General features: G+C 26.8%; 1 protein-coding gene across 1 annotated transcript in view; it reads right to left on the bottom strand.

Annotated features, from left to right (window-relative positions):
* Nucleotides 1-25,918, bottom strand: part of side-IV (sidestep IV transmembrane protein) — a 475,641-nt gene that overhangs the window by 33,370 nt on the left and 416,353 nt on the right. Inside the window, exon 10 of the mRNA XM_088044905.1 lies at nucleotides 2,889-3,182. Coding sequence (XP_087901031.1) covers nucleotides 2,889-3,182 — 294 coding nt within the window. The remainder of the gene's footprint in view (nucleotides 1-2,888; nucleotides 3,183-25,918) is intronic.

Genomic DNA, 25,918 nt, shown 5'->3' with positions numbered 1-25,918 from the left:
CTTGAGTTATGGGGCTTAAACGGAGAATATTGGAAATTTTTGGTTTCTCCTAAAATCAAAAATTTCTAAAAATAGTATTCCTAGTCCTAAAATTTTGTAATTTGAAACAGTTTGGGACCGTCTCAAATGTCGTCAATACTCTAAATTTCATTGTTGTAATGTCAAAATTGCCAGAGTTATGGGATCTCACAGAAATTATAAAATTTTTTTTGGTTTATTCATAATAAAAAATTTCTAAAAATTTTCTTTCTGATACTACAATTTTGGGAGTAATTATTGGAACTCTTAAACTTAGTACAGCGACCAAATTTCTTTGTTTTAGTGTCAAATTTTCCTGTTATGGAACTTAAACTGAAAATATTGAAATTTTTTGGTTCCTCCCTATACCAAAAAGTCCTAAAAATAGTATTTCTAGTCCTAGAATTTTGAAACAGTTAGAAACAGTTTGGGAACGTCTTAAATGTAGCAAATCTTTCAAATTTCATTATTGTAATGTCAAAATTGCTAGAGTTATGGGGCTTAAACGAATAATATTGAAATCTTTTGGTTTCTCCCAAGATCAAAAATTTCAAAAAATACTATTTCTAGTCCTAGAATTTTGTAATTTGAATCAGTTTGGGAACGTCTCTAATGTAGTTAATACTCCAAATTTCATTGTTATAATGTCAAAATTGCCAGAGTTATGGGAACTCACAGAAAATATAAAAAAATTTTTGGTTCGTTCAAAATTAAAAATTTCTGATACTACAATTTTGTAATTGGGAGCAATTAGACGTCTTTAACGTAGTAAAGCGTTAGAATTTTATTGTTCTAGTGTCAAAATTGTCAGAGTTATGGGGCTTAAACAAAAAATATTGAAATTTTTTTGTTCCTCTTAAAATCAAAAATTCCTAAAAATAGTATATTCTTTGTTCTAGAATTTTGTAATTTTAAAGTGTCAGGAAACGTTTCAAATATAGTAAACCCTCTAAATTTCATTGTTGTGATGTCAAAATTGCCAGAGTTATGGGATCTCACAGAAAAAATTGAAAAAGTTTTGGTTCGTTTCAAAATTTTAAAATTTCAAGAAATTATTTTTTGGGTACCATAACTTTTAATTAAGGGCAATTATTGGACGTCTTAAACGTAGTAAAGCGTCCAAATTTCATTGTTCTAGTGTCAAAATTGCCAGAGTTATGAGGCTTAAACAAATAATATTGGAATTTTTTTGGATTCTCCCAAGATCAAAAATTTCTAAAAATAGTATTTCTATTCCTAAAATTTTGTAATTTGAAACAGTTTGGGAACGTCTCAAATGTAGTAAATACTCCAAATTTCATTGTTGTAATGCCAAAATTGGCAGAGTTATGAGGTCTCACAGAAAATATAAAAAATTTTTGGTTCGTTCAAAATAAATTTTTTTTTTAAATTTTTTTTCTGATACTACAATTTTGTAATTGGGAGCAATTATTGGAAATCTTAAACTTAGTACAACTATGAAATTTCATTGTTTTAGTGTCAAATTTGCCAGAGTTATGGACCTTAAACAGAAGATATTGAAATTTTTTGGTTCTTCCCTAGACCAAAAATTCCAAAAAATTGTATTTCTAGTCCTAGAATTTTAAAACAGTTGGGAACAGTTTGGAAACGTTTTAAATGTAGTAAATCTTGCAAATTTCATTATTGCAATGTCAAAATTGCCAGAGTTATGGGATTTCGCAAAAAATATAGAAAATAGTTGGTTCGTTTCAAAATTGAAAATTTCAAAAAAAATTTTTTCTGGTACTATAATTTTGTAATTTGGGGCAATCGTTGGACGTCGTAAACGCAGTGAAGCGTTCAAATTTCATTGTTCTAGTGTCAAAATTTCCAGTATTATGGGGCATTAATATTGGAAATTTTTGGTTTCTCCTAAGACCAAAACTTTCTAAAAATTTCATTTCTAGCTCTAGAATTTTGTAATTTAAAACAATTTGGAAACGTCCCAAGTGTAGTAAATCCTCCATATTTCATGGTTACAATGTCAAAATTATCCGAGTTTTGAGATGTAAAAGATTAATTTGAAAATTTTTTGTACAAAGTAAAAGACCAAATTCAAAGCATTGTTTAGAAATAAAGACAATTTAAAAAACTTTAAACCTTGAATTAGAGGTGACGAATCATAAAAGAATACAACAAATTTCAAAGTCAAACCGATAAGAGAATTTAAAGAATTTTTCATGAAACGAATAAAAAAAATCAATGGAAAATAAATTAAAGAAAAAATCTACAGGCAGAATTCAAAGAATGAAAACAGCTCATAATCAAACAAACCACTTTTAACAATTAATTTGAGTTCCGATTAACTTTCCTGTGTTTTCTCTTTCACCACTCGTGATTTTATTCTCATAAACTTTAACTGGAGTGCAATCATTAAAGGTAAATTAAGGTGATTATTAAACTTTTTGCTGTGTCTACTTCACCGGAAAGTTTCAAAGTGCATAGTCATCCATTGAAATAATTCCCGCAAAACGAAAAAAGATTAATTTGCAACCCAAAATACGCATTTCTTTATCCACTTGTAGGAGCGAAATTTAATTTCACAGTTCGCCTATAGGTAGTGGCAAAAAATTATAATTCCGATCGATATTCTGTTTCTAGGTGTAACAATAAATGGGGCTCTAAAGAACAAAGAAGAGGCCGGACACAAATGTTTTATGTATAAATGAGACTTTTATTTCCGTTTTTAACCCCCGGAAAGACCATTTCCAAATATTATTTCATCTGAAAATTCATGGCAACTTATGAAAATGTATGACGGCGCAGCTTATTGCGATTTATGTTATCTTAGACAATATTTTCTGTTTTTATTTGTACTTTCAACACGACCGTAATTTTGAATCCAAGAAAAATATTTTCTTGGCTCTCACCTGCAATGACTACTTGGAAGACGCAGGGAATTTTCTGGTGGCCCACTTCGTTGTCACCCCAACAGAGCAGAGTGCCGTAGTCTAGATCCGACACGGGGGTGTAGTTGAGTCGAGAAGAGGAGACCTCGTTTGTGAACCTGTTGGCCGGAACCTCGGTCAGGTCCCCGGAGTTGTTGAACGTCCAGTGGAAGGTCACTATGGCCGGATTGGCATCGACCTGACAGCGTAAAGTCACGGTCTCTTGCTTCAGTGCGCCATATAACTCTTCGCGATCCTGTTTGCACACCGGGGCGTCTGGAAATAAAGTGGAGGCGATAAATCGATGGGGAAGGGGCGAATTCGTTCGCATTTTATTAAAAAGAAAATTTTTATGTATTAATTCTTGTCCGTCTAAAAAAGTTTGAAAAAAAACATTTTATTCTCATAAATTTCATATATTTTTTTGGTGATTTGTTATTTCAGTTCGATAATATTTATAAACATTTTCTGAAATGTTTTAACAATGAAAATAGCTTCTCGAATAAAAATAATATCAATTATATATACCTACATTAACTTTCAAAATGGGTCCGGTCCAGAGCATAAATAACTTAAAAACCTTCGGAATTTTTTACTTTATTCTTGTATTTTTAATTTTGATTTCTTTTCACATTAAAATCAGCGAAAGAAATCAATGAAAATCAAAGTAAAAATTAAATTATAATATTTTTTAAAAACTTTTAAATCATTAATTTTGTCAATCATTTTTCAAAAAATTTTAACGTCCTGTAATTCGCTCAATTTTAGAGTTATAAAAAGAAAATGTATGCATGTTGTTTCTCTTGTTTGTTTTAGTAAAAAATAAATTTCCAAAAATTTAGACTAAATAGACAAATTGTTGGAAATGTTCGCTTTAGAAACTAAAAAAAAACATGAAATTAATTTAAGGCCCTGTAATTTCATTATTCCTGTTGCAATATTTTAGCAGAAGTTGTGGGAATTATTACTCTTGGAAGCTTAGTAGAAGTGCCAATTTAGAAAAAAAATATCTAAAAAAAAAGAAATTTTAGATTTTTTTCTAAAATGTATATTTATGTATATTTTTCATTTTTTATGTTACAGAAACGAAATTTATGCATGTTGTTACTCTTGCCTGTTGTAAGAAAACCACTAATTTTCAAAAACATGCAAGTCAAATAAGCTCATTAAAAAGATTGTTTAAGTACAAAAAAAATCACCAATTTTTTAGGACCTGTCTTTATTTCTGATCTGATTTTAACGAAATTTGGAGAAATTCCTAGCCTTGGCAGCGTTAGCAATTTACAAAAATTTATATTAGAAAGAAGAATTTTTGTTTGAAAAACCGCTAAAGATTATCAAATTTTGTAATCTTTGTAATGTCTACATTGTTGTTGTTACAAGTAGGAAATTTATGCCCGTAGTTTATGTGGTCTGTTTTTGTAAAAAATTTAAACAAAATAGGCAAAATTTTAAAACAAAAAAATTCGCGTCGCGTTTGTTTTTTAAGATCTTGTAATTTTTTTATTCTTGATGTGAGATTAACGAAAATTGTTGACAATATCACCGTACATAGTTTTACTAAAAGTATCAATTTAGAAAAAAAAATATATCGGAAATAAGAATTTTTGGAAATTGTTATTTGGAAAATCGCGCAAAGTTTATGAAATTTTTTCAACACCCTGTAATTCCTTTATTTTTTGTGCTATATAAACGAAATTTATGTATGTTATTTCGCTTGTTTGTTTTAGTAAGACCACCAATTTACAAAAATTTAGAAAAAGTAGATAAATCTTTAAAAATTTTTGTTTGAGAAACTAAAAAAAAATGAGCAAAATTTTTTTTAACCCTGTAATTTTTTTAGTTTTGATTTGATTTTAACAAAATGTATGGAAATTATTACTCTTAACAGTCTTAATGAAAGCTCCTATTTAGAAAAATTTAGATCAAAAATAAGGAATTTTAGAAATTTTTATTCAGACAATCGCGAAAAATTTATCAAATTTTTTCATCACCTTGTATTCCTTTATTTTTAGGGTTATAAAAATAAAATTTTATGCATGTTGTTACTTTCGTCTGTTATAATAAGAGAACCAATTTACAAAAATTTAGATAAAATAGACATATTTTTAGAAATTTTTATTTTCAAAACATAAAAAAATTCTCGAATATTTATTAAGACTCTGTAATTTCTTTTCATTTGATGGAATGTTAATGAAAATTGTTGAAATTATCACTTTTGACTGTATAACTAAAATTACTAATTTAGAACTATTTAGACCAAAAATAAGAAATTTTAGAAATTTTTGGTTGCGGAACTCCGAAAAACTTTTTTAATTTTTTTCAACACCCTGTAATTCGTTCATTTTAGATGTGACAAATAGCCAAATAATGCATGTTGTTACTTTTGTTTGTTCTAATAAATCCACTAATTTACAAAAATTTAGACAAAATACACAAATTTTTAGAAATTTTTGTTTTCGAAACTATAAAAAATTCTCAAATATTTTTAAGACCCTGTAATTTCGTTGTTCTTAATGGAATGTTAACAAAATTTGTGGAGATTATCACTTTTCCCCGTTTCATTAAAATTGCCAATTTAGAACACTTTAGACCAAGAATAAGAAATTTTAGAAATTCTTGTTTGAGGAACTGCGAAATCTTTCTCAACATCTTTTTTAACACCCTGTAATTTATTCATTTTAGATGTTACAAAAGACAAATTTATGCATGTTGTTTTTTTTGTCTGTTCTAATAAAACGACCAAATTAAAAAAAAATAGAGAAAATAGACAAATTTTTAGAAATTTTAGTTTTCAAAACAAAAAAAAAAATTATAGCAGCTATGTAATTTCTTTATTTCTGATGGAATGTTAACAAAAATTATAGAGATTATCACTTTTAACCGTCGCATTAAAACTGCTAATTTAGAACTAATAAAACCAAAAATAATAAATTTTAGAAATTTTTTGTTGTGGAACTCCGAAAAACTTTTTTAATTTTTTTCAACACCCTGTAATTTCTTCATTTTAATGTGACAAATAGCCAATTTATGCATGTTGTTACTTTTGTCTGCTCTAATAAAACCACTAATTTACAAAACTTAGACAAAATACACAAATTTTTAGAAATTTTTATTTTCGAAACTAAAAAAAATTCTCAAATATTCATTAAGACCCTGTAATTTTGTTGTTTTTGATGGAATATTAGCGAAATTTGTGGAGAGTATCACTTTTAACCGTTTAATTAAAGGTGCCAATTTAGAACATTTTAGACCAAGAATAAGAAATTTTAGAAATCCTTTTTTGAGGAGCTGCGAAATCTTTTTTGAATTTTTTTTCAACATTCTGTAATTCATTCATTTTCGATGTTACCAAAAGCAAATTTATGCATGTGATTTTTTTTTGTCTGTTCTAATAAAACGACCAAAAACAAATTAGAAAAAACAGACAAACTTTTAGAAATTTTAGTTTTTAAAACAGAAAAAAATTGTTGCATTAAAACTGCTAATTTAGAACTAATAAGACCAAAAATAATAAATTTTAGAAATTTTTGGTTGCGGAACTCCCAAAAACTTTTTTAATTTTTAATTTTAAGCAAATTTTTGCATTTTGTTACTCTTGTTCTAATAAAACCACCAATTTACGAAAATTTAGATAGAATAGACAAATTTTTAGAAATTTTTGTTTTCGAAACTTAAAAAAGATTTTCAAATATTTATTAGGACTCTGTAATTTCTTTATTCTTGATGAATTGTTAATAAAATTTGTGGAACAATTTAGAACAATTTAGACCAAAAATAAGAAATTTTAGAAATTTTTGTTTGAGGAACTGCGAGACTTCTGACTTCTTTTTCAACACCCTGTAATTTGTAATGTAATAGAAGTGTCATTTTAGAAAAAATTTGACTAAGAAAAAGAATTATTAGAAGTTCTGATTGGGAAACTGCGAAAACTTTTTTCAAAAATTTTCAACAGCTTCTAATTCCTTAATTTTTAGTTTTACAAGAACGAAACTTATGCACCTTGTATATACTATGTATATGTATATACCTTTTGTTTTTTCTAGTAAAACGCCTAATTTTTAAAAATTGGTATAAAAAGGACAAAGTTTAAGAAATTTTTGTTTTATAGAACTAAAAAAAGACAAAATTTACGAAATATTTTGAAAATTTCTTTATTCCTAATGCAAATTCAACGAAATTTGTGGAAATTATCGCTCTTGTTTTGCTTATCAAAAGTGGCAATTTAGAAAATCTAAGACGAAGAAAACTACTTTGTAGAAATTTTTGCACCGAGCAACAGGAATTCCAGCACTTTTGTGTAAACTCAGTTTGTTTGATCCCGATTATAACGTTAAGCAGAGTCGGATTGCTAATAAAACAACCCCGAATTTTCCTCGTGTCGAGCACATTAAACACAAAATTATCTGCTTTAAGGATTTCCAACCGAGGCTGCAACTTTTCCTTAATTTTAATTAACTTTCTTTTCACGCTCGAGGATTTATGGCTGTAGAATTTTCTCACATTGTTTGTTTCATTTTGTAACGGTTTAATGTAATTACGAATTGTATGGTAAAAAAAAGGAAACGAACCAAACTCGTAGTGAAAAGGGGCGAGGAAGTAACAAGTTATTTGCCAAGTCGTTTAGCACTTGGAATAAGTAATTACATAACCGCAGCGGATGCTTGCTGTGAGAACTTCGGTTTGGCCTGACGGGCGGTACAACATGGGGTTATAATCTTCTAAGATACGAGCGACACTTGCTTTAAATACTGGAAAACGAGCATGTTCTACTTGGCGAGGAAAATTGGGTCTTTACAGGAAAGAAACTTGGGTGGAAATCCATAAAGTTTTTTCAACATTCTGTAGTTTCTTCAGTTTTCAATTTATTAGATATTTTTGGTTTAGGGAGTAAATATTCTCACTATTTTTTTTTAATATCTTGAAATTTTTTTATGCCTAGTAAAAGTACAAATTTAGAAACTTTTATACTGGAAATAGCAAATTTTAGTAATTTTCATTTGGAGAACCGCGAAAAGTTTATCAAATTTTTTCAACTCTCTGCAATCCCTTTGATTTTCGTGTTACAAACATAACATTTATGCAAGTTATTTCTTGTGTACGTTCAAGTAAAACTACCAATTTATAGAAAATTTAACAAAATTGACAAATTTTTGGAAATTTTCGTTTTGAAGCTAAAAAATATTCAAGAATTTTTTTTAAGGCGCGGTAATTTTGTGGTTCTTTATGCGATTTTAATGAAATTGGTAGAGGTTATTACTATTGCTAATCTTAATGAAAGTGCCAATTTAAACAAATTTATAACAAAAATTAAAAATTTCAGAAATTTTTATTTGGAGAACCGCAAAAAGTTTATCAAATTTACATATAATATGTAAATATATAAATATATATATATATTTACAATATACAGAAAATTTAACAAAATTGACAAATTTTTAAATTTTTAGAAATTTTTGTTTTGAAAGTAAAAATTTCATCATTTTTTTCAACTCTCTGTAATTCCTTTCTTTTTAATGTCACAAGAATAACCTTTATGCAAGTTACATTTTAGTAAAACTAACAATTTACAAAAAATTAAATAAAATGGACAAATTTTTCGAAATTTTGTTTTTTGAAACTAAAAGATATTCAAGAATTATTTTAAGGCGCTGTAGTTTTGTTGTTCTTTATGCGATTTTAACGAAATTTGTGGATGTTATTACTATTGCCAGTCTCAATAAAAGTGCCAATTTAAACAAATTTATATCAAAAATTAAAAATTTCAGAAATTTTTATTTGGAAAACCACGAAAAGTTTATCAAATTTTTTCAACTCTCTGCAATCCCTTTGATTTTCGTGTTACAAAAATAACATTTATGCAAGTTGTTTCTTGTGTACGTTTAAGTAAAACTACCAATTTACAAAAAATTTAACAAAATTGACAAATTTTTAGAAATTTTCGTTTTGAAACTGAAAAATTTCAAGAATTTCTTGTAAGGTGCTGTAATTTCGTTGTTCTTTATGCGATTCTAATGAAATTTGTGGAGATTATTACCATTGGAGATCTTAGTAAAAGTACCAGTTTAAACAAATTTGTATCAAAAATTAAAAATTTCAGAAATTTTTAATTGGAGAGCTGCAAAAATTTCATAATTTTTTTTCAACTCTCTGTAATTCCCTCCTTTTTGATGTCACAAGAATAACATTTATACAAGTTATTCACTGTGTACCTTTTAGTAAAATTACCAATTTACAAAAAACTAAACAAAATTTACAAATTTTTCGAAATTTTGCTTTTTGAAACTAAAAAATATTCAAGAATTTTTTTTAAGGCGCTGTAATTTTGTTGTTATTTACGCGATTTTAACGAAATTTGTAGAGGTTATTACTATTGACAGTCTAAATAAAAGTGCCAATTTAAACAAATTTATATTAAAAATTAAAAATTTCAGAAATTTTTATTTGGAGAACCGCGAAAAGTTTATCAATTTTTTTCAACTCTCTGCAATCCCTTTGATTTTCGTGTTACAAAAATAACATTTATGCAAGTTGTTTTTTGTGTACGTTTAAGTAAAACTACCAAGTTATAGAAAATTTAACAAAATTAACAAATTTTTAGAAATTATCGTTTTGAAACTAAAAAATATTCAAGTTTTTTTTTAAGGAGCTGTAATTTCGTTATTCTTTATGCAATTCGAATAAAATTTGTGGAGGTTATTACCATTGGTGATCTTAGTAAAAGTGCCAGTTCAAACAAATTTGTATCAAAAATTAAAAATTTCGGAAATTTTTTATTGGGGAGTTGCAAAAATTTCATCATATTTTTTTCAACTCTCTGTAATTCCTCTCTTTTTGGTGTTACAAGAACAACATTTATACTTGATGTTTCTCTTGTACGTTTTAGTGAAACTACCAATTTACAAAAATTAAACAAAAAAAAACACAAATTTTTGAAAATTTTCGCTTTTTGAAACTAAAATATATTCAAGAAACTTTTTAAAGCGTTGTAATTCCGTTGTTTCTTCTGCAAATTTAGCGAATTTTGGGAAATTATTACTCTTAGCGGTTTGAGTAATAGTGTCAATTTAAACAAATTTACATCAAAAAAAAATTTCAGAAATTTTTATTTGGAGAACCGCAAAAAATTTATTATTTTTTTTTAACTGCCTGTAAATCTGTCATTTTTGGTGTTACAAATACGAAATTTATGCATGTTGTCTCTCTTGTGCGTTCTAGTAAAATAACCAACTTACAAAAATTTGAATAAAAATTTTCATTTTATTATCTAAAAAATATTTAAGAATTTTTTGAGGCGCTGTAATCTTATCATTCCTTATGCGATTCTAATGAAATTAGTGGATGTTATTAATTTTAGCGGTCTTTGTAATAACGGCAATTTAGACAAATTTATATTGGAAATAAAAAAAATCAGAAATTCAGAAAACCAGGAAAATTTTATCAAATTTTTCAACACTTTGTATTTCCTTCATGTTTGAAGATACAAAAATAAAATTTATGGATCTTGTTTCTCTTATGCCTCCTAGTAAAACCACCAATTTACAAAAAAATGGAGATAAAATAGACAAATTTAAAGCAATTTTTGTTTCAGAAATTAATTAAAATTCATAAAAAAGTTTTAAAGCTCTGTAATTTTTTTATTCCTGATTCGATTTTAACGAAATATAGGGAGGTTATTACTCTTAACAGTTTTAATAACACCGCCAATTTAAAAAAAAATACCAAAAATACGACTTTTTAGACATTTTAATTTTGAGAACCGCAAAAAGTTGGTCAAATTTTGTAATTTCTCTGTAATTTCTTAATTTTTCATGTTTTGATCACGAAATTTATGCGTGTTATTCTTCTTGTATGGTTTAGTAAAACCACTAATTTTCAAAAATTTAAATAAAATTTTTTAGCAACTTTTGTTGTTTCTACATAAAAACACCAATTTATTTTTAAGTTGTCGCAATTTTTTTATTGCTGATACGATTTAATCGAAATTTGTAGTTTTTATTATTTTTAACTTTCTAATTAAAAAAGCCATTTTAGAAAAATTTTAAACAGCGAAAACCTGTTCAAAGTTTTTCAACACTTCGTAATTTCTTAATTTTTGTTGTTAACGAACGAAATTTATGCAATCTATGCAATTTATGCTCTACCACGTTAAATACAGCAAAACAAACATGTTCTACTCGAGAAAAATTGGTTATTTCCAGGAAAGAAAACTGTGCCTGGAAAAATCTTTTGTCCGCGGAACCAAACAAGTTTTCATAACTGGAAACAGGATTTGAATGTAGCTGTAAAATTAATGTGTTTCAACAAGTGTAGGTTTTCGATTATTGGAAATCTATTTTGAATAAAAGGAAGCAGAGTAAACAAAGTCGCCGGGAAAACGTGTGTTCGTGAAATCCATAATTTCCGTATAAAATTTAAGTGAAAAGGGGGACTCCGAGCGGCTAAGTAAATATTGTGATAGCGCAAGCTATTAAATTTTTGTAATATGAAAACGAGACCTTGCATCTTTAGAAAAATGAGTGGGTTAAAGTGTATAATAAATTTTTACCATTTTGCAGAACACAAGATGAAGAGGCCATTTAAGGCTCAATATGCGCTGTAATTTGCTGGAGCTCGTTAAATTAAGAAATGTGGAATTTTTACTGCCAGTGCTCATTATGCGATTATGAGGAAGTCATCGCTGGTTCGACGCAGATCCCGATAATTAAGTGGTCGATTTTATGGCGGTGAGAGGCGGCAAACACTGAAATTCTTTTGATTATAATGATTATTCAAATTAGTTATGATTTTGGAGATTTGTTTATTGCGATGTTAAAGAATGAAAAAATTTCTGAAAATCGTCAATAAGTTCTGGAATATCATAAGAAATTTAACTAAATTTTACAGAATTCTAGAGAATGCTAAAAAGTTGCTGAACGGTCCTTGAAAACCTAAGAGAACCGAAGAAATCTGAGGAAAATCAATCCTTGAGAATTAGAATTTCCTGAATTTGTAAAATCAATTCCAAAGAATATCAGATAGGAGGTTTAAAAAACTTGACAATCGTAATACATTGTATTCTAAGAAAAGAGAATTCAGGAAAATTCTGCAGAATTATGAATGTGAATTTCACTGGACCCCAAAGAGTTGCAGGAAAGACTAAAACAGTTTGAAAGTTGTAGGGAATCGAAAACTCAAAAAATCTCAAATGCAATAAAATATCAGACGTAAAACGCAAAAAAAATCTACGTTCCTAGAAAAAATTTCTTAGAATTGTGCGGAATCCAAAAGTCTATAAAAATTTTGAAAATCGTTAAAATACCTAACAAAATCACAAATCCTCGTCTTGTTGTGTTGAAAATTCTAAAGAGTTCCCGCTGGACTTGAGAAATTTAAACAAAATGAACACTTCCAGCACTCTACTGAAATGTAAAGAGTCCCTAAGAATACGAAGGAACTCTAAAAAAAACTCTATTTAAAAATATTTTCAAATAATCTTAAAGGCACATTTTAAACAGTATTATAAGTTTTGGAAGGATTTGGAAAGTCTAAAGTAATCAGAAAATTCAGGATCTGAGATATTCAAAGAAACATTTTCTGTATATTAGATTTAAGAATATAAAAAATTCAGAAAATTTTGGGGAATCGGAAAAAAAGAATTATTAATTACTATTATTAGAAAAGAAAGAAAAATGTTGAATTTATACATATGTATAATATAAATAAAAGGATTTTGAAAGCAGAATTTGTATCCAGAAATTGGGAAAAGTTTAAAATAGTAGGTATATTAAAACACGAGTTTTATGCATTTTTTCCTAATGTGTCTATTAAATTCATTTTTTTTCGCTGTTACTATTGTATCAAACTTAACGCATCCGAGGCGGAAACAGTCTGTTAACGCACTCGAAAAGAATGCGGAAATAGTTGTATCTATCAAGCTACTGTAAGTAAGATTTTACGGCGGCATTTGCTGGAGAGACAAAAAATCCTGACAGGGTGAAATTTGTTAAAACGTTTATTGCTGATAAAGTGTATAAAACTAAATAAAAAAAAATGCTCATTATATTTTATAATTCTTTGAAAACATCATTTGCAATTTTCAAATCTTCCAATGGATGGCGTAACCAATAAAATATTGCTTTTATTTTAGGGTGAAAAAATTGCTTTTCCGCACACTTGGTGAAGTAAGTTATTTAAATTTAATTAAATTAAATAAAAATGTGTCTTATTTTTTTTATTTAGTTTAAAACCCAAAATATTATGATAAGAAATTAGAGCGTTTCAATAGAAATTTTGAATTGCTCTGACCCGGCGCCTCCACCATTTTCACTTTAAATATAATTTTGATAAAAGTTAATAATTTTAATAGGTTTAATATTTTTACAGTTAGCCAAAATTGGAAATTAACTCTAGAACATTGGAAATTTTTAGTTCGTCCTGAAATCAAAAATTTCTAAAAAATCGGTTTCGGTTCAAATTTTATTTTAATATTCTTAAAATTAGCAATATTAGGAACTTTTACAACTTTTTCCTAGAATAATGGAAATTTTTGTTTGCTCTTAAAATAAAAAAAATCTTTAAAATTAGTTTCTAGTCCTAAAATTTTGAATATTAATAAGGTCTAAATTTCATTTTTTTATTCTCAAGATTAGTAAAAATACGAAGCTTAATCTAGAATCTTGGAAATTTTCAGTTAGTTCAAAAGAAAAGAAATTCTAAAAAATCGGTTTTTTGTCCTAAAATTTGGAAAATTGGCAGTAGTAATAAACGCTATAAAAATAGCAATACGGCTTAAATTTTATTTTAATATTCCTAAAATTAGATTTATTAGGAAATTTAACCTAAAAAATTGGGAATTTTTAGTTCCTTCTAAAATTAAAAATTTTTATAAAATAGGTTTCTAGTCCTAAAATTCTGAAATTTGGCAAGCGTATCAAAAATTAAAAAATATATAAATTTTAGTTTAATACATATTTGTAAAATTGGTGAAAATAGGAAATTTAACCTAAAGTATTAAAAAAATTTAGTTCTTTCAGAAATCAAAATTTTCTATAAAATAGAGTTTCCTGACCTAAAATTTTGAATTTGAATAAATGTTATTTTTGTATTCCTAAAATTGGCGAAAATACGAAGCTTAATGCAGATTTTTGGAAATTTTCAGTTTGTTCAAAAGAAAAATTTTTTTTGTGTAAAAATTTGAAAATTTTGCAGAATTATTGAGTGCATCAAAAATAGCAAAACGGTCAAATTTCATTTTAATATTCTTAAAATTAGCGATATTAGGAAATTTAATCTAGAAAGTTGGAAATTAATTAATTAATCTAGAAAGTTCCTCCTAAAATTAAAAATTTCTATAAAATTGGTTTCTACTGCTAAAATTGTGAAATTTGGCCCAATTAATAAGTTAAAACAATAAATTAAAAAAGTTACGTCTCAGTTTAATATTCTTAAAATTGGCGAAAATAGGAAATTTACCCTAAAATTTTCTATAAGATCGATTTCTAGTTCAAAAATTTTGAAATTTGGCAGAATTAATAAGCGCATCAAAAATTGTAAAATGGGCAAATTTTATTTTAATGTTTCTTAAAATTAGCGTTATTAAGAAATTTGACCTAGAATATTAGAAATTTTTAGTTACTCCTAAAATCAAAAACTGTTACAGAATTGGTTTCCAGTCTTAGAAGGTTGAATTTTGGCAGAGTTAATAAGCGTATCAAAGATAGGAAAATTTTCAAATTTTATTTTAGTATTTTTAAGATTAGCGAAAATACGAAACTTAATCTAGAATTTTGGATATTTTTTGTTCTACCTAAAGTAAAAATTAAACAAAAAATTAAAATTTGGGAATTTGGAAACATTAGTAAGCGTTTCAAAAGTAGTAAAAAATTTAGATTGCAATAATGTATTCTTAGTATTAGCGAAAATACAAAACTTAATATAGATTCTTGGACATTTTTAGTTCGTTTTTAAGAAAAAAATTCTAAAAAATTGATTTCTGGTCCAAAAATTTGGGAATTTGGTAGAGTTAAAAAGCGTGTCAAAATGATCTAAATATTATGCGAGTATTTGTATAATTAGCGAAAATACGAAACTTAATTTTAGAGTATTGGAAATTTCGTCCTAAAGTAAAAAAATTCTAAAAATTTGGTATTGATTTCTAAAGTTTTGGAATTTAATAATCTAATCCAAAATCTTATAATAAGAAATTAGAGCGCTCCAACAAAAATTTTGATTTGCTCTGACCCGGCGCCTCCACCATTTTCTCTCTAAATAAAATATTAAAAAATGATCAAAATAATTAACAAATGAACGCATCAATGAGGAAGCTGAGAACGAAACAACAAATGTAATGCAAATCTCCATTATTAGATTTTAAGTAGGATTGTATGTGGGTGCTGCGGTGCGTTGTGTATCCCGATCAAATGTACACCGAAATAATGCACAGAACACACAAAATTATCCTGATTAATAATACCGTTTGCATGTTTAACATAAACAAGATTTTCATTACCGTATTTGAATAATTTATCATTGGAAATTTCCCCGCACAAACAGCACCTGGAAAGCCAGCGCCCCAGCAATTTAATTAAAATAAACCGAAAATCCCGTGCTTTTGTTGTGTACCGATTTTCCGGCCAATCGAAGCGTCAAGGAAAATCTCAGGGGTCAAGGATCCCACGTTATTCCAAAATAATGAATCCCAAGTGAAATTGCAGGTCGGAATGTAAATGATCGCACAATCGCAAAAGGTGGGCATGAGAGGACACGAAATTTAATTTCCCAGACAAGCTGCTCTTCACAAAGGTGCGCTTGCTTTGCATGGTCAGTAATGTCATTTTATAAGCGTCCCGGCTTTTTAATTTGATTCGTTCACGTTCAACTAAACAGGATGGAAATCGAATGAAACGTCGACCTCTGTTGTTTAATTTGCGCTGTTTCTACTTTAAAAGTCAGCTTAATGAAAACTTTGTTTTCCACACTCGTGCTGATCTCCTCCTCTTCTTGGGGGGATCAAAAATGAAATTATTAGCCTGTCCACTCGCGTTACTGGGAATGGATAATGTGTCCATTTACAGCTAATATTAGCGCAATAAAATAAAAAATTTCACCTAGAAATTGGAAATTTTTAGTTTCTTTTTAAATAAAAAATTTTGATAAAACCGGTCTCCGATTCAAAAATTTTGAAATTTAGCAGAGTTAATAAGCGTGTTAAAATTGGTAAAAAAATTGGTAAAATTTGTAACAATTTTAAAATTTGGCAAAATTAATAAGTGTATTTATTAAAGACTGTAATAAGCGCAAACTGCGATTTTGCATTTTTAAGATTAGCGAAAAAACGAAATTTAATCCAAAATCTTGCAAATTCTCTGTTCGACCTATAATTAAAAATTTTAAAAAAATCGGTTTCCTGTCAAAAATGTTTGAAATTTGGCACAGTCGTATCAAAAATAGCAAATGGTTCAAACTTCATTTAAATATTCTTTAAATTACCTAAAATAAAAGATTTGGAAAATTTTAGTTCATTTCATTCAAAATCAAAAATTTCTATAAAATCGGTTTTCGGTCTAAAAATTTTAAAATATAGCGGAGTTAATAAGCGTGTTAAAAGTAGTAAAAGCCCAAAATTGCATTTTTGTTTTCTTTAAATTAAAAGTCCTAAAATATATTTTTTTTTAAATTTGTTTTTTGTTCAAAAATTTTTAATTTTGGCGAGTTAGTATACAAATCAAAATTAGTAAGATCTTTCTAGTTCATTTTAGTATTCTTTAAATTAGCGAAAATAGAAAACTTTATCTTGAAGATTAGAAATTTTTAGATCGTCCTAAGGTAATTTTTTTTTAATCTGTTTCTTGTCCAAAAATTTGAAATTTAACAGAGATAATAAAAAATAGCAAATGGTCAAAATTTTACTAAAGTGTTTTTAAAATTAACAAAAATAGAAAATTTAAGCTAGAATAGTGGAAATCCAGTTCCTCGGAAAACCAAAATTTCCTATAATATCGGTACCTAGTCTTAAAATTTTGAAATTTGACAGTGTTAACGAGCGTGTCAAAAAAAGCAAAAGATTTCAATTTCATTTTAATATTCTTAAAATTAGTAAAAGAACGAGATTTAATCCGGATTTTTAAAATTTTTTGTTCTAAAGTAAAAAATTTCAAAAATAGTTGGTTTCTAATTCCAAAATTTTTGAATTTCCCAAAATTAATAAGTGTATTTATTAAAGACTATAAAAAGCGCAAATTGCGATTTTCTATTTTAAGATTAGCGAAAAAACAAAATGTAATCCAAAATCTTGCAAATTCTCTGTTCGACACATAAATAAAAATTGAAAAAAAATCGGTTTTCTGTCAAAAAATTTCGAAATTTGGCAAAGTCAATAAACGTATCAAAAATAGCAAATGGTTTAACTTTTACTTAAATATTTCTAAAATTACCGAAAATAAAAAATTTGGAAATTTTTAGTTCATTTTTAAATCAAAAATTTCTATAAAATCGACTTTCGATCTAAAAATTTTAAAATATAACAGAGTTAATACGCGTGTTGAAAGTAGTAAAAAGCCCAAACTGCATTTTTGTTTTTTTAAAATTAGCGAAAAAACAAAATTTAATCTTTTTAGAATTTAGGAAATTTTTAGTTAGTCCTGAAATATATTTTTTTTTAAATTTGTTTTTAGATCAAAAATTTTTAATTTTGGCGAGTTCGTATACAAATCAAGAGGTAAGGTCTTTCTAATTCATTTTAGTATTCTTTAAATTAAGCGAAAATACAAAACTTTATCTTGAAGATTAGAAATTTTTAGATCGTCCTAAGGTAATTTTTTTTAATCTGTTTCTTGTCCAAAAATTTGAAATTTAACAGAGGCAAAAAAAATAGCAAATGGTCAAAATTTTACTTAAGAAATCTTAAAATTAACAAAAATAGAAAATTTTAGCTAGAATAGTGGAAATCGAGTTCCTCGGAAAACCAATTTTTTATAAACTCGGTATCTAGTCTTAAAATTTGGACATTTGGCAGTGTTAACGAGAGTGTCAAAAAAAGCAAAAGATTTCAATTTTATTTTAATATTCTTAAAATAAGCAAAATAACGAAACTTAATCCGGAATTTTAAAAATTTTTGTTAGTTCGAAAGTAAAAAATTTCAAAAATAGTTGGTTTCTAATTCCAATTTTTTTTAATTTGGCATAGTTAATAAGCGTGTCAAATGTAGTAAAGCGTCCAAATTTCATTCAAGTATTTTCAAAATTAAAAAGTAGGAAATTTTATAAAGAATATTGGAATTTTTTTGGTTCCTCCTAAATTCAAAAATTGCAAAAAAAACGATTTTCGGTCCTAACAATTTTGGAATTTGGCAGAGTGAACGTGACAAAAGTAGTAAAAAGCCTTAATTTCATTCGAGTATTTTCAAAATTAACAAAAATACGAAATTTAATGTAAAATATTGAAATTTTTTAGTTCCTTCTAGATTCAAAAATGGTCAGTAATCTCATTTTATAAGCGTCCCAGCTTTTTAATTTGATTCGTTCACGTTCAACTAAACAGGATGGAAATCGAATGAAACGTCGACCTCTGTTGTTTAATTTGCGCTGTTTCTACTTTAAAAGTCAGCTTAATGAAAACTTTGTTTTCCAGAGAGCGGCTATAACACTCGTGCTGATCTCCTCCTCTTCTTGGGGCGGATCAAAAATGAAATTATTAGCCTGTCCACTCGCGCGATACGTTACTGGGAATGGATAATATGCCCATTTACAGCTAATATTAGCGCAATAAGTTTTTATTTTACTGTACAATTCCGCCTGTCTCGTGTTATGTGCTTTAACAATGGCGCTTTATGCCGAATATATGGCGTTTAATTTCATTTTGTACATTTCACATTCTGGTTCCCATACGAGGTCTTATTTATGACACCAATTTAAATGTGAGGCACTTGTACGTTATTTTCAATTTTTCGATGCTGGAACAATTAAGCGGGTTATTTACTTCGAAAAATGGAAGAAAACAATTTAGATTAAACGCGAAATGCGAAACGGAGGAAAATCATAAAATTGGTATTGACAGACTAGGATAAAAGTGAAAAGGGAAAAACACAAAATGTAATGATTTTTAAATGGTATCGTGAATTTTTTAGATATTTTTTCATATCTGTACTGTTTATGCTCTATAAGATCGTTTCTGCAATTTTTATAACTTTTATTTTTAACTTCAATTTTCACTTTTTACATTCTCCTTAGGTTTCTTTCGACTTTCAGTATGTTTTATCGATTTTAAAATTTTATTTTTATATTTTATCTAGAATATTAGAACGTTTTAATTCGTTCTAAAATATATTTTTTTAAATTAGTTTTAGCTTCACATTTTTTTGAATTTGGCACAGTTAACAAGCAACACCTCCAAATTTTATTCCTGCATTTATAAAATTACCAAAAATACGAAAATTATTCCAGAATTATGGAAAATTTTAAGTAATTTTTTTTAAATTGAAGTTTTCGTTCTAAATTTTTGGAATTTAATAGAGTTGAGAAGCAAAGTTGTAAAAGGTCCAAATTTAAATTTTTATTTTCTAAAGTAGCGAAAATTTGAAACATAATCTAAAATCATGAAAATTTTTAGTTCGAATTAATGTAAACAATTTCTTAAAAATCGTTTTTTTGTCTTAAAATTTTGAAATTTGCCACAGTTAATAAGCGTGTCGAAAGTAGTATGAGGTCCAAAATGCATTTTAAATATCTCAGAATTAGGGAGAATACGAAAAATTTAATGTAAAATCTTGGAAATTTTTAGCTCGTCTTTAAACAAAACATTCTAAAAAAATTCTTTCTTGTGCAAAAAATTTTAAATTTAGCAGAGCCAATAAACGCATCAAAAGTAATAAAAAGCCAAATTTTATTTTTATACTCTTAAAATTAGCGAATCTAGAAAATTTAACGTAGAATATTGGAAATTTTTAGTTTTTCCTAAAATTAAAAATTTCTAAAAAATCGGTTTCGTTTCCAAAAAATTTGAAATTTGGCAGAGTCAATAAGCGTATCAAAAATAGTAAATCGGTCAAATTTCATTTATATTCTTAAAATTAGCGAAAATAAAAAATTTTACCTAGAATATTGGAAATTTTTAGTTTCTTTTTAATTAAAAAATTTTTATAAAATCGGTCTGCGGTTCTAAAATTTTGAAATTTAGCGAAGTTAATAAGCGTGTCAAAATTAGTAAAAAATTTAAATTTCATTCAAGTATTTTTAAAATTAACGAAAATACGAAATTTAATGTAAAATATTGGAAATTTTTAGTTACTCCTAAATTAAAAAATTGTAAAAAAATCGATTTTTTTAAAATTTTGCAAAATTAGTAAGTGTATTTATTAAAGTCTGTAAAAAGCGCAAATTGCGATTTTGCATTTTTAAGATTAGCGAAAAACCTAAATTTAATTTAGAATCTTGCAAATTTTCTGTTCGACCTATAATTAAAAATTAAAAAAAAATCATTTTCCTGTCAAAAAATTTTAAAATTTGACACGGTCAATAAGCGTATCAAAAATAGCAATCGGCTCAAATTTTACCTAATTATTCTAAAAATTGCCGAAAATAAAAAAAATATTTTAGTTCTTTTAAAGTCAAAAATTTTTATAAAATCGGTTTTCGGTCAAAAATTTTAAAATATAGCAAAGTTAATAAGCGTGCTAAAAGTAGTAAAAGGCCTAAATTGCATTTTTGTTATTTTAAAATTAGCAAAAATACGAAATTTAATCTAAAATCTAGGAAATTTTTAGTTAGTCTTAAAATATTTTTTTTAAAATTGTTTTTGGTCCAAAAATTTTTAATTTTTGCAGAGTTAGTATACATATCAAGAGTCTCTCAAGTTCATTTCAATATTCTTAAAATTAGCGAAAATACAAAACTTGATCTTGATGATTAGAAATTTTTAGTTCATCCTTAGGTAATTTTTTTAAACCTGTTTCTTGTCCAAAAAATTAAAATTTAGCAGAGGCAATAAAGGTATCCAAAAAAGAAAATGGTCAAAATTTTACTAAAGTGTTCTTAAAATTAGCAAAAATAGAAAATTAAAGCTATGTTATTGGAATCTCCAGTTCCTCGGAAAATCAAAAATTTCTATAAAATTAGTTTCTAGTCTTAAAATTTTGAATTTTAGCAGAGTTAATAAACGTGTTAAAATTGGTAAAAGGTCTAAATTTTATTCGAGTATTTTCAAAATTAATGAAAACACGAAATTTAATGTAGAATATTGGAAATTTTTAGTTACTCCTAAATTCAAAAATTGCAAAAAAATCGATTTTTGGTACCAAAAATTTTAAAATTTGGCAAAATTAATAAGTGTATTTAATAAAGACTGTAAAAAGCGCAAATTGCGTTTTTGCAATTTTAAGATTAACGAAAAAACGAAATTTATCCAGAATCTTGAAAATTCTCTGTTCGACCTATAATTAAAATCTTTTAAAAAATCGGTTTCCTGTTAAAAAATTTTTAAATTTGGCACAGTCAATAAGCATACCAAAAATAGCAAATGGTTCAAATTTCAATATAATTACCAAAAATAAAAAATTTTTCTAGAATAATGGAAATTGTTAGTTCTTTTTTTAATCAAAAATTTCTATAAAATCGGTTTTCGGTCTAAAAATTTTAAAATATAGTAGAGTTAATAAGCGTGTTACAAGTAGTAAAAAACCCAAATTGCATTTTTGTTTTCTTAAAATTAGCGATAATACGAAATTTAATCTAGAATCTAGGAAATTTTTAGTTAGTCCTAAAATACATATTTTTTTTAAATTGTTTTTCGTTCAAAATTTTTTAATTTTGGCAAAGTTGGTATAAATATCAAGAGTAGTAAGGTCTCTTCAGTTCATGTTAGTATTCTTAAAATTAGCGAAAATTCAAAACTTAATCTTGAAGATTAGAAATTTTTAGGTCATCCTAAAGAAATTATTTTTTTTTAAATCTGTTTCTTGTCCAAAAAATTGAAATTTAGCAGAGGCAATAAAGGTATAAAAAAAAAACAAAAGGTCAAGTGTTCTTAAAGTTAGCGAAAATAGAAAATTATAGCTATAATATTGGAAATCTTCAATTCCTCAAAAAATAAAAAATTTCTATAAAATCGGTTTCAGTCCTAAAATTTTGAAATTTGGCAGAGTTAATTAGCGTGTCAAAAGTCGTAAAAAGTCCAAATTGCATTTTTGTATTCTGAAAAATAGCAAAATACGAAACTTTATCTAGAATCTAAGAAGTTTTTAGTTCATCCTAAAGCAAAAAAATTCAAAAATTTGATGTTTGGTTCTAAAATTTTGAAATTTAGCAGTTAATAACCGTTAATAAGCGGTTCTAAAAATTTCTAAAAAAATAGGTTAAAAACTATAAGAAATTAGGAACGTTTTCAATTTTTCTAATATTCTAGAGTTTTTTTTGTTGTTATTTTTTTCTATTGTAACATTTCCCTAAAATTTGTTTCATTGTTTGATTTTTTTCAAAAGTTTTGATTTTATAATAGGATTTCTTTTCTTAATAATTATCCTGTTGCTCCTGTTATTGTTGGAATTTGTAAAATTATTTATTAACAAGTTAAAATTCCTACACTTTTATCATTTTATTTTATTACTCATTTATCCCATATTCTTATTTTTCCTACTTCTTTCTCTCTCAATACTTTAGTTTGTCGCCTTTGCATAATCAGCTTTTAGTACAAAATTTGATCCGAACAGTCTTCAGTAACAGCCTACTTAACATTTTATCCATCAATTAGATTTGAAAAGTCGCATTCAAAATAAAGCACCCCATTCCATTAAAAGCTTTTTACGACTAACATTCACTAAGAACTTATGTTATGTGAGATTCCACATTTTTCCAGCTCTCCTATTGTTACAGAAGTAATTCAATATTTTCGAGATGCACAATTCCACATTCAACAGATTAGATTTCTTTCATCGACCTACAGCAAAACGGACTATTTTTCCGATAATTCAAATTTCAAATAACTCAAGCCAAAAATATGCAAAATTTCGGAAAACTGGTAAAATAAGCAATCCAAATCCGAGCTCTACTACTTAATAACGATGACGTCGAAGAGAATCAACGATAAATTGAATTTTGAGCCACAATATTATGAGAATTAAGTAAATTAGTAATTTTGTTAAAAACTTGAAGTTGCGGCCGCCGTTTTTCATAATTCACAATTTCCTTCTTCCGTAACTAATTTACGAGTTTCTTAGAAATTCATTACTGGAGGAAAAATAATTATCTCAATTATCTCCCGAGTCTGTGGACAGCTGACATGTGCGGATTCTTTAAAAATTTGTAAGTGTATTTATTAAAGACTGTAAAAAGCGCATTTTTGCATTTTTAAGATTAACGAAAAAACGAAATTTATCCAGAATCTTGCAAATTCTCTGTTCGACCTATAATTAAAATCTTTTAAAAAATCGGTTTCCTGTCAAAAAATTTTGAACTTTGACACAGCCAATAAACGTATCAAAAATAGCAAATAGTTCGAATTTCACTTAAATATTCTTAAAATTACCGAAAATAAAAAAAATATTCTAGAATAATGGAAAATTTTCGTTCTTTTTTAAATCAAAAATTTCTATAAAATCGGTTTTTGGTATAAAAATTTTAAAATATAGCAGAGTTAATAAGCGTGTTAAAAGTAGTAAAAGGCCCAAATTGCATTTATGTTATTTTAAAATTAGCGAAAATACGAAAATTAATCTAGAATCTAGGAAATTTTTAGTTAGTCCTAAATTAATTTTTTTTAAATTTGTTTTTGGTTCAAAATTTTTTAATTTTGACAGAGTTAGTATTCAGATCAAGAGTAGTAAGGTCTAGTAAGTTCATTATTCTTAAAAATAGCGAAAATACAAAACTTAATCTTGAAGATTAGAAGAAGTTGCGGCCGCCGTTTTTCATAATTCACAATTTCCTTCTTCCGTAACTAATTTACGAGTTTCTTAGAATTTCATTACTGGAGGAAAAATAATTATCTCAATTATGTCCCGAGTCTGTGGACAGCTGACATGTGCGGATTCTTTAAAAATTTGTAAGTGTATTTATTAAAGACTGTAAAAAGCGCAAATTGCGTTTTTGCATTTTTATGATTAACGAAAAAACGAAATTTATCCAGAATCTTGAAAATTCTCTGTTCGACCTATAATTAAAATCTTTTAAAAAATCGGTTTCCTGTCAAAAAATTTAGAACTTTGACACAGCCAATAAACGTATCAAAAATAGCGAATGGTTCGAATTTCACTTAAATATTCTTAAAATTACCGAAAATAAAAAAAATATTCTAGAATAATGAAAAATTTTCGTTCTTTTTTAAATCAAAAATTTCTATAAAATCGGTTTTTGGTATAAAAATTTTAAAATATAGCAGAGTTAATAAGCGTGTTAAAAGTAGTAAAAGGCTCAAATTGCATTTATGTTATTTTAAAATTAGCGAAAATACGAAATTTAATCTAGAATCTAGGAAATTTTTAGTTAGTCCTAAATTAATTTTTTCTAAATTTGTTTTTGGTTCAAAATTTTTTAATTTTGACAGAGTTAGTATTCAGATCAAGAGTAGTAAGGTCTAGTAAGTTCAGTATTCTTAAAAATAGCGAAAATACAAAACTTAATCTTGAAGATTAGAAGAAGTTGCGGCCGCCGTTTTTCAGAATTCACAATTTCCTTCTTCCGTAACTAATTTACGAGTTTCTTAGAATTTCATTACTGGAGGAAAAATAATTATCTCAATTATCTCCCGAGTCTGTGGACAGCTGACATGTGCGGATTCTTTAAAAATTTGTAAGTGTATTTATTAAAGACTGTAAGAAAGCGCAAATTGTTGAGTTAATAAACGTGTTAAAATTGGTAAAAGGTCTAAATTTCATTCGAGTATTTTCAAAATTAACGAAAACACGAAATTTAATGCAGAATATTGGAAATTTTTAGTTACTCCTAAATTCAAAAATTGCAAAAAAATCGATTTTTGGTACCAAAAATTGTAAAATTTGGCAAAATTAATAACTGTGTTTATTAAAAACTGTAAAAAGCGCAAATTGCGTTTTTGCATTTTTATGATTAACGAAAAAACGAAATTTATCCAGAATCTTGAAAATTCTCTGTTCGACCTATAATTAAAATCTTTTAAAAAATCGGTTTCCTGTCAAAAAATTTAGAACTTTGACACAGCCAATAAACGTATCAAAAATAGCAAATGGTTCGAATTTCACTTAAATATTCTTAAAATTACCGAAAATAAAAAAAATATTCTAGAATAATGGAAAATTTTCGTTCTTTTTTAAATCAAAAATTTCTATAAAATCGGTTTTTGGTATAAAAATTTTAAAATATAGCAGAGTTAATAAGCGTGTTAAAAGTAGTAAAAGGCCCAAATTGCATTTATGTTATTTTAAAATTAGCGAAAATACGAAATTTAATCTAGAATCTAGGAAATTTTTAGTTAGTCCTAAATTAATTTTTTTTAAATTTGTTGTTGGTTCAAATTTTTTTAATTTTGACAGAGTTAGTATTCAGATCAAGAGTAGTAAGGTCTAGTAAGTTCAGTATTCTTAAAAATAGCGAAAATACAAAACGTAATCTTGAAGATTAGAAGAAGTTGCGGCCGCCGTTTTTCATAATTCACAATTGCCTTCTTCCGTAACTAATTTACGAGTTTCTTAGAAATTCATTACTGGAGGAAAAATAATTATCCCAATTATCTCCAGAGTCTGTGGACAGCTGACATGTGCGGATCCTTTAAAAATTTGTAATTGACCTCAGCGAACAAAAGCTCAAAGATGCATCTGTTGTGAGCAAAGTTAGCTTGTTGACAAAATTGGAAACGGGACAGATCGAGTTATACCAAAGTTAAATAATAACTTCTGGAGTTTCAGCCGCTTTTCCCACCCAAAAATCGATGCATGTGAAACCGCTTCGAGCCTTTCACTTCTCTTCTATTGTTCTATTCCTCGTAGAGCGTATATAAAGTATATAAAAAATGAGTTTTTTTCCGGTGGAGATGAGTTACGGTGACGGCGACGGATATTGCAATAATG

Source organism: Gnatocerus cornutus, chromosome 1 (genome assembly GCF_029298725.1).
Source record: "Gnatocerus cornutus isolate USDA-ARS CGAHR chromosome 1, icGnaCorn1.1, whole genome shotgun sequence".
Classification (NCBI taxonomy): Eukaryota; Metazoa; Arthropoda; class Insecta; order Coleoptera; family Tenebrionidae; genus Gnatocerus; species Gnatocerus cornutus.
Note: the sequence above shows the minus strand (reverse complement) of the source record. Positions and strands in the feature narration are given on the sequence as shown.